Source organism: Macrotis lagotis, chromosome 4 (genome assembly GCF_037893015.1).
Source record: "Macrotis lagotis isolate mMagLag1 chromosome 4, bilby.v1.9.chrom.fasta, whole genome shotgun sequence".
Classification (NCBI taxonomy): Eukaryota; Metazoa; Chordata; class Mammalia; order Peramelemorphia; family Peramelidae; genus Macrotis; species Macrotis lagotis.
This window is the reverse complement of record NC_133661.1, coordinates 113,211,410-113,226,854: the sequence shown is the minus strand read 5'-3', so window position 1 is coordinate 113,226,854 and position 15,445 is coordinate 113,211,410. Positions and strand designations below refer to the sequence as shown.

At 37.4% G+C, this 15,445-nt stretch overlaps 1 protein-coding gene across 6 annotated transcripts in view; it reads left to right on the top strand.

The window, feature by feature from the left end:
• The window catches only part of GBF1 (golgi brefeldin A resistant guanine nucleotide exchange factor 1), a 125,217-nt gene that overhangs the window by 14,644 nt on the left and 95,128 nt on the right, over window positions 1-15,445 (top strand). For all 6 annotated transcript variants that reach the window (XM_074233835.1, XM_074233834.1, XM_074233833.1 and 3 more), the window contains exons 2-3: window positions 6,003-6,108; window positions 10,995-11,061. In XM_074233835.1, coding sequence (XP_074089936.1) covers window positions 6,003-6,108; window positions 10,995-11,061 — 173 coding nt within the window. The remainder of the gene's footprint in view (window positions 1-6,002; window positions 6,109-10,994; window positions 11,062-15,445) is intronic.

The window sequence follows — 15,445 nt, the reverse complement described above, 5'->3', positions numbered from 1 at the left end:
CTGATCATCATTTCTTATTGCATAATAATATTCCACTATTATAACTTGTTCAGATTTTCCTCAATTAACGGGTACCCTCTCAATTTCCAATAATTTCCTCTGTAAAAAGAACTGCTGTAAATACTTTTGCACATGTTGGTCCTTTTCCCTTTTTTATGATCTTTTTGTAATACAGAATTAGAGGTGGTATTGCTGGATCAAAGGATATACACAGTTTTATAGTTCTTTGGGTACGGTTGGATCAGTTTCACAACTCTGGCAATAGTGTATTAGTGTCCCAGTTTTCCTATATCCTCTCCAACATTTTTTTGTCCTAATAGCCAACCTAATAGGTGTGAGGTACCTCAGAGTTGTTTTAATTTGCATTTTTTTAATCAAACATGATTTAAAGCATTTCTTCATATGCCTATAGATAGCTTTGATTTCTTCATCTGAAAACTGCCTATTCATGCCCTTCTACCCTTTATCAGTTGGGGAAATGGCAGTAATACCTTTTAATATGCAAGGTAAAAACAAACTGTGGGAAGGGGAGAGAAGCAATTAAGTAGAACTAAGGAACACATCAGCTGAGTCCAGGAATATCTTCAGTGTTCCATACTTCATAGTCCACCTTCCTCCAGAGAAGGGAGAGAGCTGTATAGTCTCATCTTTTCTCTGAGGTCAATATTATACTAAATATAATATTAGACAATACTTCAATCCTCCTTAACATTAAGATCTGGAATTCCAGAGATAATTAAGGGATTCAATATCCTTAGAACTCACTCTATATTATCCAGCCTCAGTTTCCTCTTTTATAAGATAGGATCATAATAGCTTTAGCATTTATTCCTGGGGGGGGTGTTTTTATATACATACATACATATATATATATATATATTTATATATATGTATATATGTGTGTCTTATAAACCTTAATATAGAAGTGTCAGGTGCTAATATTAATTTTTAATTAAAACTTACATGTCCTAAAATTGGTACTGTGTGATTTCTGTTGTCCAAGCAGAAATTCTGCTCTGGAAGTACTTACTAATACAACTTGCATATGAGACTCTCATTGCTGTAGTCATAATTGGATTTCAGAATCTTTAGAGAGCTGTGTTACTTTGTACCTGTAATCATAGAATGCCATAGTGTTAGAGCTAGGAGATATCTTTTTTTTTTAAGAAAGATTTTATTGGACAGAGCCAAGATGGTGGCATGAAGGCAGCATTTCCCGGGAACTCCTTCCCCCCAAAACTCCAAAAGCCGTCAAATTATGACTATTCAAAATTTAGAGGGGCAGAACTCACAGAAAGACTGAGTGATACATTTTCCCAGTCCAAGATAACTTAGAAGCTCTGCGGGAAGGGTCTGTTTCATCAGGACCAGGAGTTGGAAAAAGCCCTGGCCACAGCACAGCACAGCCCAGCCCAGCCCACCCAGGGATCACTGGGAACAGCTGGAAGGGGTGGTGAGAGAACTCTTCTACACCAGCATGAGTGTGGAGTGAGGAGCATTGCCTGCAGAACCTGTAGCAAGAATCTGGAGAAACCAGCCTGCACCTCCAGAGCATAGTGCACAGATGGTAAGGGGGGTCAGGGGAGACGGCAGAAATCTCTCTCCTCTCCCTGGGGCAGGACTCTGCTGTTTACCCACACTCAGATCCAACTTGCAGTTTGGCCTTCCATATTAAGATAGCAGGGACCCTTCTCACAGCTCCAGGACAGAGGGGAGTGCCTCTGGACATCTACATATCAAAGCACAGGCAAGAGAGGCTAAGACCTTGGAGGAATAAAAGTCCCAGTGGGGTGTCGCAAAAAAAACCCCAAAGCCTTGGAAATGCTATAAATTAGTCTTGGACTGAGGAAATGAGTTAACAACAGGAAAAAGAAGAATCTGACCATAGAAAATTACTTTGGTCCCATGGAAGATCAAAATACATACTCAGATGACGACAAAATCAAAGTTTCTGTATCCAAAACTTCCACGAGAAATAGCAAATGGGCTCAGACTATGTATGAGCACAAAACAAAAAAAAAAAAAAGACTTTGAAAAGCAATTAAGGGAGTTGGAGGAAAAATTGGGAGGAGAACTGAGAGCAATGCAGATAAATCATGAAAACCAAATCAACAGCTTTGTACAAATCAACAATACTGAAGAAAATAATATATTAAAAACCAGTTTAGGCCAAATGGAAAAAGCAAAACAAAAGGCAAATGAGGAGAAGAATGCCTTTTTTTTTTAGGTTTTTGCAAGGCAAATGGGGTTAAGTGGCTTGCCCAAGGCCACATAGCTAGGTAATTATTAAGTGTCTGAGGCCGGATTTGAACCCAGGTACTCCTGACTCCAAGGCTGGTGCTTTATCCACTATGCCACCTAGCTGCCCCCATAAGAAATAATTTAAAAATTACTGGACTACCTGAAAGTCATGACCAGGAAAAGAACCTAGACTTCATTTTTCAAAAAATAATACAGCAAAATTGCCCTAAGATCCTAGAAGCAGAGGGTAAAATTGAGGGAATTCATCAGTCACCTCCTGAAAAGAGATCTCAAAAGGAAAACTTCCAGGAATATTATAACCAAATTCCAAAACTCCCAAGTCAAAGAAAAAACTCTAAAAGCTGCCAGAAACAAACAATTCACCTACTGTGACTCCATAGTCAGGATTACACAGGATCTGGCAGCATCTACATTAAGGGCTCATAGGGATTAGAACATGACATTCTAGAATGCAAAAGATCTTGGTATACAACCAAGAATCAGCTACCCAGAAAAACTGACCATCCTCTTTCAGAGGAAAAGATGGACTTTCAATGAAACAGGGGACTTTGGAACTTTCCTATTGAAGCAACCAGAACTGAACAGAAAGTTTGATTTTTCAAGTACAGGACTCTGGTGAACCATAGAGGGGATGGATGAGAAGGACTACCTATGAGGAACTTAATGATATTGAACTGTTTGTATTCCTGCATGGAAAGAAGTTATTGATAACTTATATGAACTTTCTCATTTATGAGAGCTTGTTGGAAGGAGCATATATAGACAGGACACAGGAAGGAGCAGAATATACTGGTATAGTAAAAAGATGGAGTCGGTGAAAAGGGAAGTACTGGCAGGAAGAGAAAGGAGAGGAAGAAGGAGCTAAGAAATTTCACATTAAGCGTCAAGAAAAAGCTTTTTCAATGGAGTGGAATGGGGGAAGGCAAGGGAGATGTGAGTGAGCCTTCATTCTCATCAGAAATGACTCAGAGAGGAAATAACATACTTAATAGGGTATAGAAATCTGTATTACCCTAGAGAAAAATGAGAAGAGAGGGATGGGATGGGATAAGGGGGAATGGGGGAAGGAAAGGGGGGAATAAGTGATAGAAGAAAGGGAAGATTGTGGGAGAGGGTACTCAGATACAACATACTTTTGGACAGGGCCAGGATGAAAGGGGAATACAGCTAGTAATAGCTATTAATAGCAACTGTGGGAAAAATATTGAAGCAACTTCTCTGGTGGACTTATGATAAAGAAGACCACTCACCCCAGAGACAGAGCCATTGGAATCTGAACATAGACTGTAGTACATTTTTTCTCTCACTATTCTTAAGGTTTCTCATCTTCTTGGGGGGGGCGTTATATTTACTCTTATAACAAAATTATTGTAATAATATAAATAAACCAAAATCATACTTGAAAAAAAGATTTTATTTATTTTGAATTTTATAATTTTCCCCCTAATTTTGCCCCCCCAAGGTAGTCTTTACATTGTTTCTATGGTATACATTGATCTAAGTTGAATGTGATGAGAGAGAAATCATATCCTTAAGGAAGAAAAATAAAGTATAAGAGATAGCAAAATTATATAAGATAATTTTCTTTTAAATTAAAGATAATAGTCTTTGTTCTTTGTTCAAATTCCACAATTCTTTCTCTGGATACAGATGGTATTCTCCATCACAGATAGCCCCAAATTGTGCCTGATTGCACTGATGAAATGAGCAAGTCCATTAAATTTGATTAGTATATATATATACATATATATGTATATATATGTATATATACATACACACACACACACACACACACACACACACACACACACACACACCACAGTTTGTTAAGCCATTCCCCAACTGAAGTACATTCACTTAATTTCTAATTCTTTGCCACCACAAACCAGGGCTGCTATGAATATTTTTGTACAAGTGATGTTTTTGCCTTCATCATCTTTTCAGGTTACAGACCCAGTAGTGGTATTGCTGGGTCAAAGGGTATGTACATTTTTATTGCCCTTTGCACATAATTCTAAATTGCTCTCCAGAAAGGTTGGATGAGTTCACAGCTCCACCAACAATGTATTAGTGTCCCAGATTTCCCACATCTCTTCCAACATTGATCATTGTCCTTTCCAGTCATATTGGCCAGTCTGAGAGGTATGGGGTGACACCTCAGAGATGCTTTAATTTGTATTTCTCTGATAAGTAGTGATTTAAAGCAATTTTTCATGTGACTATGGATCGTTTTGATTTCCTCATCTGTAAATTGCCTTTGCATGTCCTTTGACCATTTGTCAGTTGGGGAATGGCTTGTTTTTTTTAAAAATATGACTCAGTTCTCTGTATATTTTAGAAATGAGTCCTTTGTCAGAAATTCTAGTTATAAAATTTTTTTCCCAATTTACTACATTTCTTTTGATCTGGGTTACAGTGCTATTGTCTAGTTTGTTTTTAATGATGTTTTCCAACTCTTCCTTGGTCATAAACTGCTTCCCTTTCCATAGATCTGACAGGTAAACTTTTCCTTGATCTCCTCTAGGAGATATCTTAGAAATCATGTTATAGTTCTTCCTCTCTATTTAACAGATGAGTAAACAAAGGACCAGATAGGTTAAACTTCTTACCCTAAGATCAGGTGGTTAGTAGCAGAGCTGGGACTAGGACTCAAGTCTCTTGGGATCTAAGGTCAGTGTTCTTTCTACCACCTGGCATGGCACTATAAATACCTTTGAAAAATGAAAATAATAAATGCACTTTCATCATGAAGGCTACTCTTCTTCCCCCCCTTCTTTTTTTTTTTTTTTTTGCAAGGCAGTGGGTTTAAGTGACTTGCCCAAGGTAGGTAATTATTATGTGTCTGAGACCAGATTTGAACTCAGGTCCTCCTGACTCCAGGCTGATGCTCTATCCACTACACCACTTAGCTGCCCCCATTCCCTGCTCACTCTTCTAACAGTCTCTCTGGACCTCTTTTGACTCATCACTTGAGGGGTGGACAAAGAGGAATAGTAAGAAGGTTGGAACATTGTCTAACCAGCATTACTGTTGTCTTTAACAAATTGATCTACCCACAGACACAAAGGCCTCACCAGGTTGTCTATTGAGACTCCTTATTGTATTTCCAGAAACATGTATGTCTACTGGAAATTGGCTTTAGGTATTTAGATATCTTAAGGGAAGCACTTTCTGTTAATACCTGTTGGCTTATGGAGGATAACTTGAGCTAGGAAATTCTAAGCTACAATAGGGCTAAAGCTGATCAGGTGCAGTGTCTATCCTAGTACCAATGTAAAGAACATTTGGGAGCTGCCTAAAAAGGGGTGAACTAGCCAGGTCAGAAAATGAAGCAGGTCAGTGCTTCTGCCTGTGCTCATCAGGAGCATGATCAGCCTCTGAGGCACTAGTGCTGCATTTCAAACCTGTCTAGATATTGATACCCAATTTCAAAAAACAACAAAAATCCCTTTGGTTTAATCTTGGCTTCTGGAATTTTTAAGAAGGAAACGAAATAATTTGTGGTCATTAGAAGCAATTGATTTCAATTTGGAAAAGCATTTAATAAGTTGCTTAATAAATATTTCATTTTAATATATATTTGGTGAATTGAATGAATGTGTATCCCAGTTTTAATAATATCAAATTCCTGCTTCCCCTATGGGCATAAATTGATGCTTTCTTTACATGATAGGTTGTTCAAGGGAGAAGCCATGGGTGGCTATGCATTAATCAGATTTCTCTCTTCACTTTTTTGGTAGATTTGCCAGGATGGTGGATAAGAGTATTTACATCATCCAAGGGGAGATTAACATTGTAGTAGGTGCTATCAAACGGAATGCACGATGGAGCACACACACGCCTGTGGTAAGTAAGGAGAAAGGTAGAATTCCAAACTTTGATGGTTTAACTGCTGATTTGTCTTAGGGGATTCTCTGGTGAATTGAATTAGGATTACAAGTTTCCTCTAGTAGAATTTTCAATAATAGAGAAGATACTCTGTTATATTTGTTTAGTGCTGTATATTTTTTTCAATGTGCTTTCACATGTATTATCTCATTTGTTCCTGTCAGCAGCCAAGAGAAGTGGGCAAGTATTTCAACATTCTACAGGTGAAGAAATTCAGACTTAACCAGTTTAAATGATTGTCCATTTCTCCGTGGTTAAAATGTGGCAGATCCAGCATTAGAATTTAGCTCTGCAGGTTTCTAACCAAATACTTTCCAGAGTTCAGCATTTCTCTCAGCATTCTCTCAGAACTCTCTTTCAGTATCATATGAACTAATAACACATATCCTTCTTTAATTCATGGCATACAAAATTTTCTTATTCTTATTGCTTTTTTCTGTTTGTTTTTCAACATGCACTTATTAGCTTTTTCACCCTGGAGAAGTCATTTAAATCTTTGAACCTCACTTTCCTCATTTGTAAAATGAGGATAACACCTGCTCTATAAAATGCTATTGTGAAGTTCAAATGACATAAAATAAGTGATAATGTTGTATAAGCTATGAGTTAGGGTACAGAGGAAGAATTTAAATTCAGACTCTACTGACTTTCTCTGTGCTCTCTTACTGTATTGTCATTGACAGAAAGTGTTCTGAGTCTTCCTTGAGTTTTTTTGGCAGCTTTAGCACAGTTTACCTTTAGGTTTGTCCTGTTAGTCAGAACCTGGGAAAGATTCCTTTTGACTCTGATTTATACTGGAATTATTTTGGAAAGTTTTGTTTAGGGTACAGAGTCTTAGTGAATAATTAAATTTCTTTGAGGACTGTGTAGCTCCTTTTGAGAATATATATATTAATATGAAAATTTTCAAATAGATAAACTGGGAGTATGAATATGTACAGCATGGAAAGACTTTTCAGTTTGCAGTAAGAATTTGCTCTAGGATTTCTTTATATATACTTAAAGTTTAACTTAACACAAATTTGAATTATTCAGAATTTTCCATGTATATATATCTTTTACAGACAGTAGAACTTACATAAAGTAAACCACTGGAAATATTTCAGTTTTTTACAAAATTTTTCAGAATGCTACTAAACTATGGAAGGTTCTTTTTCTTCTTACAGATCTCATTTCCCAAAGGATATTTTTTCAAATCTTAAGGAAGTTTTGCATTTATATACAGATCAGACTATGTATAAGATCTGACTTAGCTATATCTAGCTGCCAAATTCACTTAAATGAGCTTGACTTAGTAAGTGATTGTCTGGAAATGAAAAAGGTCTATGAATTCTTATTTATGCAGTGCGTGTTTTTGCTCTAAAAACTTTTTTGGAAGTTTTCTTTTCTACTAGAGAAATCCACTGACAAGTCCTATTAAAGGTAAAATTTTGACCAACTATAAAATGCAACTCTACAAAGAAAATTGGCCAGTTTCAGTCCCTCTGATGAATAAGCTTTAACTTGAGTATAAGGTGGATCTTATTGTGGCATTCATTTATTCAAATGAGCCATTCCATGGCACATTGAGAAATTTTTAAACCATTTTAAATGGAGACTATAGTGGCAAAAATGGATTGTACCCTCATGCAGGGAAATTATTGTAATGAATATTCTTGACCCACTGTAATGAAAGAAAAAAAGAAAAGGAGAACTAGCTACCATAATGACTCTATTGCTATATGGACAGACTCAGATTAAGAGCCACAGATTAACTATACCTTGATCAAATTCTACATTGGGTTCCAGGTTAGGAGAATGGAATAGGCACATACATTGAAAGGGAGAGGATCAAGAGGCATAAGGTATATATGGGCAATAACAACTCCATAGATAGTTTAGGAAGAGTTTGAGCTGTAATCCAGATTTCTGTGAGACAGAGCCATTGTCATGCATGCTGATTCTGAAAAATGTAGTCTAGGCTCTTTTCTTGGTCCTGACATTTCAGGTAGCGCAATAATTATTAAATTATCTCTCCTGGATCTGTTTTTGAGGTAGGTTGTTTTTCTAGTGAGATATTTCACAGTTTCTTCTAATTTTTGGTTTTTTTTTAATAGTTTTATTTCTTCCTGATTTCTTGCAAAGTCATCAGCTTCCTCTAGTTCCATTTTGCATTCTGCATTTAAATATTTTCTTTAGAGAACTTTTTTATTTCCTTTTCCAGTGGGCTGATTCTGCTTTTTTTTTTTTAGGGTTTTTGAAAGATGGGGTTCAGTGGCTTGCCCAAGGCCACATAGCTAGGTAATTATTATTAAGTGTCTGAGGCCAGATTTGAACCCAGGTACTCCTGACTCCAAGACTGGTACTCTACTGTGCCATCTAGCCGCCCCTCAATTCTGCTTTTTTAAGGCATTCTTCTCCTCATTTACCTTTTGTGATGTTTTTTCCATTTGGCCTAAACTGGTTTTTAGCATATTATTTTCTTCTGTATTTTTTTTTGTATTTCTTTCACCAAGCTGCTTATTTGGTTTTCATGATTTATCTGCATTGCTCTCATTTCTCCTCCCAATTTTTCCTCTGCCTCCCTTAATTACTTTTCAAAATCTTTTTTGAGCTCATCCATAGCCTGAGCCCATTTTCTATTTCTGTTGGGCATTTTGGGTACAGAAGCTTCAATTTTTGTCATCTTCTGAATCTTCCATGGGACCAAAGTAATTTTCTATGGTCAGATTCTTCTTTTTCTTTTGTTTGCTCATTTCCTCAGCCTATGACTGATTTACAACACTTCCAAGGCTTTGAGGGGTTTTTGGGACAATCCATAGGGACCTTAATTTCTCCAAGGTCTTATGAGAGACTTTGACTGCTCCCTTGTCTATGCTTTGGTATGTGGAAGACCATAGGCCCTCCCCTCTACCCTGGAGCTGTGAGGAGAGTCCCTGCTTGGCCATGGTGGTATGGGACCCCAAACTGCAACCTGGATTTGGGTGAGGGCAAACAGCTGAGTTGTGCCCCAGGGAGAGCAGAGAGACCTCTGCAGTCTCCCCCAACCCCCCCTTACCATCTGTGGGTTGTGCTTTGGAGGTGCAGCCTGGTTTCCCCAATTCCCACTGCAGGCTCTCACTGCAGGGCTGCTCTGACACCAGCTCACTCTGAACTCACTCTGGTGTGGCAGAGTTCTTTCTCTACCCCTTCAAGCTATTCCTGGTTATCCCTGGACCAGAAGGTCTGGAAACCACCCCCTCTGCCATGGGATCTAGGCACTCAGCAGGTTGTGTTGTGCTGTGCTGTGCTGTGCTGCGCTGTGGCAACTTTTTCCAACTCCCAGTCCCAGTGAAATAGACCTTTCCCGTGGAATCTCAGATGTCTTGGACTGGGAAATTGTATCACTCAGTCTTTTTGTGGGGTTTTCCCCCTCTAAATTTTGACTAGAGTCATAATTTGATGGCTTCTGGAGTTTTTTGGGGAATGGATTTCCAGGAATTCCTGCCTTCACACTATCATCTTGGTTCCATCCCTATGCATGCTGATTCTGTAATAGTTTGGTTGGTATTCTGTATCATGACCTCAGAATCCTTGATTTGCATATGAGTCATGGTGATTAGTAATAGTCACATAGTGTGTTATGTAGTGAAAGGAGTACTGGACTTGGAGAGAAAAAACCTATACTTCAATCCTAATTCTTGCAGTTATTAGCTTTATCACCCAGGAGAAGTCACTTAAAATCTTTGAACCTCACTTTCCTTACATGTAAAATGAAGATAATATCTGCTCTATAAAATGCTGTTGTGAGGTTCAAATGAGATAAGTGATAATGTTGTGTAAGCTATAAAGCACACTCAAAGGTAATTATGATTAAAGATAATACTGATATGTCTTTATTTGTTGGTTAAGAAATACCATACCGGCATTCTGATTCCTTTTGACTTGAAAGACTAACATATTTAATGTCTAGCCTGTAGCCTATGAATATTTATCTAGTTTTGACCCAATAGTTCTGTAATTGCACTGTTCAGTTATTTTTATTGTTTTATTATTTAAACATAATTATGGATAGTCTAAATCCTAATATCATAAATGTCTATGAGGAGAGAAATTCCAGGGTTCATGTTCTTCTGTTGACACAGTGGAACTATGTAACCATTTTTACTAATTGTCATAGTTCCCTCAGGCAACTCTAAGATTATAAATTGCAGAGGAGATGTTAATATGCATCATCAAAGATAGTTGCCATCTCGGTAGTTATTTATATGTAGGAAATCAGAGAACTTAAATAGTATGACATATATAGTTTCCCAGTCTCAATTTTGAGGAAAAAAAAATATTTTCCCCATATAACTCCATATCAGAATCAGAACCCTCTCTGAGGACCTTATAAGAGAAGTTGAAGAGCTGTGAATGACCCTTGTTTGGAAGTTAAAAAACAAAGTGCTTAGCCATTATTCATGCTCTTTAGTTCTTCTTTACAATTCTGAAGTTTAGCTAAGGGAGAAATTATATTGAATCGTGGGGTTCAGGAACAATTTATCTTTTTTCTAAAATAGTTACTAAAAATGGAAGAGGAGGTATTAATAGAGAAGTCAATGTAAAATTCCCTAGTCAGTCTTAACCCAGTGTCCTAATTTTTAGAATTGTCTTGCACCCTTTTCCTTCCTACTCTTACATATCTGTTGACTATCTCTTTATTCAGGCCAAATAAGGTGGTGTGAAAGTTGACTAACTTCCCTTTTATGGAAAGAAACAAACTTCTAACTGGGAATTCTGTTTGGGATAAGAAAAGGAGACCTAGTTCTTTATTCTTCTTGATGCATTTTTCATCAAAATTCCCTTTTGGCCAATAATAACTTCAGTTTCTCTGTGATCTACAGGATGAAGAACGAGATCCCTTGCTGCATAGTTTCAGTCATCTAAAGGAGGTATTAAATAATATAACAGGTAAGCTTCCCATTAATTAAAGAAAGCTACTTACCAGAGTATGATTCACTTCCTGACTATAGTGCCACATTCTTAGTGAACATTACTTGATCATTGTTTTCCTCACCTTGATGTATTTACTTTTACTGTTTTACACCTCTCTCTCTCTCTCTCTCTCTCTCTCTCTCTCTCTCTCTCTCACACACACACACACACACACACACACACACACACACACACACACACCAGCACTCATACCCACCCCCCCCACCCCCCGAAGTGGAAGTTGGATACTTATTATTCAGTACAAACACAGATAGATTTTGGATGGACTTCTAAATAGTATGCATCTTTGCTTGAAAACTGCTGTTTTCGACCTTCTAGAGCAGGATTTTTTTGGTTTTGGTTTTATAAGGTAGTGGAGTTAAATGACTTGCCCAAGATCACCCAACTAGGTAATTATCATGTGTCTAAAGGTCAGATTTGAACTCAGGTCCTCTTGACTCCAGAGTTGGTGCTCTATCTACTATGCCATCTAGCTACCCCAAGAGCAGGATTTTTAAAATGTAAAGTTCTTTGATCTTTTTAAAAAGATGTTTTTATAAATGTATTTCTATATAGTTGGTTTCCTTTGAAATTCTGTATTTTATAAATTTAAAGGTATTATTCTGAGAAGAGGACCATAGGTTTCACCAGCCTGCCAAAGGGGCATATGAATACTCAAAAAAGTTAAGAACCCCTGCCCTAGAGGAACTACTGTTAAGTCTTATTGATGGTAAAATCTTAGTTATTCATAATGTGGTTTAATTTGTCTGTGACTGTGCTGCTCAGTGTTATCACCAGTAATTTGGATGAAGACATTGGCAATGTGCTTATTAAATTTTCAGATAATGCAAGAATGAGAAGACTAACATGTTGGATTATAGAGTCAGAATTCAAAACCATGGGCTAGAATTGTGGGTCCAGTTGAATAAAATGAAACTTAATAATTACAAATATAAAGTTCTATGCTGTGAATTTAATTTTAATTCAAATTCAGGGTGTGGAAAAAGATCTGGGTTTTAAGTGTTTTGCAAATTCAGTATGAGACATGAGTATGAACTTGAGGAAACTCTTAAATGAAGAGAAAGAGCTCTAAACATGAAGTCACAGAACTCAAAGTTTATTCTAACCCTGCCATTCTTTACCCAATCACCTTGGCAAATCATTTAGAATCTTTAGGCTTCAGTTTCCTCTTCTGTAATAAGGGGCTTGTACTAAACGACCTCAAAGGTCCCTTTTAATTCTAGATTTATAATACTAAGGCACTCATGGTAACCAAAAAAACTAAAACCCTTTTATGCTGCAGTAAGAAAGCATAGTATCTGAGATGAAGGAAGTAATAACTTCGATCAAGTCACATCTGTATTACCATGCCCAGTTCCAGATACCTTCTTTTAGGAAGAACATTAATAAGCTGGAAAGCATCCAGAAGTTGGGGGACCTTATAAAGACTTATCAAAGGAACTGGAATTGTTTAGTATAGGAATAGAGAGATTTGGAAAGGGATGTCCAATCTTTGGATATTTGAAGGTTGGTTACATAGAAGAGAAATTAGACTTTTTTGAATCAGAAAAGAGAACTTTTAGCAATTGGAACTGATTGACAATAATAAGGACTACCTTATGATGTTATTAAGTCCTGTTCCAGTCAATGTTCAACTGAAGGCTAGATAGACAAGTGGATTATATAGAAGGGATTCCATGCAAGGGAATGAGCCTTAGCATTTAGGTCCTTTTCAGCTTTAGGATTGGATGATTCTGTGGAACATGTTCACATATGATTTTGATGGTCTTTTACTCAATGTTATACTTTTTAGTTATTAGAATGTTTTGTTTAGCTGGGGGGAAAGCTATTCTTCATTGGATCTGAGGTTCCTTTGAACTTTAAGTTCTGTCATTAGGGCAATTTATTATCCTTGTTTCAGAGATGATGAAACTGAAGAAACATTTCAATGACTTTCTCAAGGTTACATAGCAAGTGAATTATAAAGCAGGACTAAAGTTCAGGTCTTCTGATCACTAGTTTAATCATTTTTTCACTACCATATATTATTTTTGTCCATTTAACTCAAGTGCATGCATCTGTTACACTCTATCTTGCCTGTAGTCCACAGGAAAAGGGTTCTATTCTGTGCTTGTTTACTAGTTGGTGAAGAGTTATAGATGGTTTAATGTCTGATATAAGAGCTACCATATAAGTCTACTGCCTGATTTCTTTTTCATTCTTGAATTAGAGATCTAGTACTTGCTACCAGAAACTAATGAAAACCAAAATGTTCTTGGAAGTCAGTTCTGTCAGATGGTAATAAGAGTAATGCTAGAGTTGCAAGGCTTTTGCAGTAGGGAAGGAAGTGGCAGCATCTTCCAGTGGCAAATAGCTGTGACAATTGTTGACTTTATGTGAAGATTTCCTTATAGTTTTGGGTTTTTTTAGAATATTGTACCTGTAAGAGTTGCATGATGGATTGTAACCAAAATAGTTCATTTTCATGTTCTTTTAGAAAGTAGAATTGGTTTTGTTGATGACCCCACACACTCTTGGCTCACAGAAGCAAGGTTTTGGGCCAGCTGCCCCTGTGGTCTTGGATTTTTCAAGCCATGACAAATTTTTTGTTTCTTCCGCTGAAGTAAACAGATTTTTCTGACTGGCAGTGTCAGGAGGGTTGTCTCCCTGGTAGCTTGCTAATAAACAGGTCTGGGAGAGAGTTCTGAGCTTGGAAAAAGACAATTAAAAGGGACTCACGACTTTTTGCATGTCCAGGAGAAGTGTTTTGCTTAGTTTGGGGCAATAAGGACAATTCTAGTACTTTTATTCCAAAGCTCAAAGCTAACCTGAACTGCAGCTTTGACAAAAATTCCTAAATGTCTGGGTCTGGTTCGGTTCTGGGCTATAAATGCTTGTTAAATGCTTACTTTCTGAAATTGAGCAAAAGAGTAAGACATTTACTATAAAAATAAATTAATTCATCTTATATCATCATAAACCAAAGCAAGTTACTGCTTTTTTTTCTTATAAATTTTCAGAGTAGTTGAATGGGAGAGAGTTTGAGGTACAATGGCATGAACTGCTCCTTCAGTTTATGGAAAGGGATGAACCAACTATTAAAGTATAGCTTGGTGATCACCACAGTAATCAACTTTGAAACCACATTTACAATCACTATTAATGAAAAGATTTGCTTGATTATTTTATAACCTACAGAGTCTAATAAATTAGAATATTGTAATTCAGAAATTAGAAGACTTGGACCACTGAAAGTTTAACATGAAAAAACATGAGACCCCTGTTTGAGTATTGCTGTTCTAGATGTTGCCTTGGTTCATACACAAGCAAAGGGACTGGCTGAGTTCTTATTCATGACTTCGCCTCAGAAGTCTTGCTCTGTCTCCATCATCTTCCCATCAGCCCTGTCAGATAATTGTCCTATAGAAGTTAAAGTGGACCAAGAGCTAGACTGAATTTATGGTTTTTGTCTGCAGATCCTGGGGCTATAGAGGAAAATTCCCTGGCTGGATTTTCCCACTGTGCTCTGAACCCATTGCCTCCTTCAGGCAGCGTGAGGCTCAGCTTTATCCTCCTGGCCCAGTTTGTCTTTTTATGACTCTCTCATTAACACTAGGAAGCACATGGCTTTTATATTTAAATTTATTCAAGCTGTAATCTTTGACATTTGAGTTAGCTTTTAGTACAGTTTTGCATTTATAGTAATATATATTATGTATTTTCTCCATCCCCAAAGAATCTGTTTTAATCTTTTCCGGATGCAAATTTCACGCCGACTTGTCCTGTCTCCCTTCTTCTGCTCTCCTTCCCCTCCCCCCACAGAGTATGTTTGATCAGGTGTGGCAGGAATATCCACTGTCAAGCTGCGCCCTTTATATTAGTCAATATTATCCTTCTCCCCCCCTCCCTGTCTGCCTGGCCCTTTGGGCTTTCCCAGTTGATTTATAATTTTGGAATTCTCATCGGAGTCTGTAATACAGTTTGTTCATTATTTAACCAAAACCTGTTTAATGAGCAGAGAGAGGCAATGTAAATGTTAGGCATGTTGCAGTGAAGTACCTTTGGGCTCCTCAGGGCGGATGGACCGTTAACTCTGTTGTGCCTGAAGTGCTGGGGTGCCTAAGTGGGGTGGGGCTTGGGAAGAAGAAGGGTCACTGCTCCCAGCCTCCTTCCCCTTAAATTCAGTCATAGGCACAAATTTCAAGAAGTTATTTTCATCCCACTAGGTGGCCTATTGTGATCTTTTGAGCTCCTCTTGTTGGTGTTGTTCCTGTCTTACCAAGGTCATACATAGAATCTTTGATTTGGAGAAAGTAGAATGCCTAAAGCTTTCCTTGATTTATGACCTGTCTAACACCTG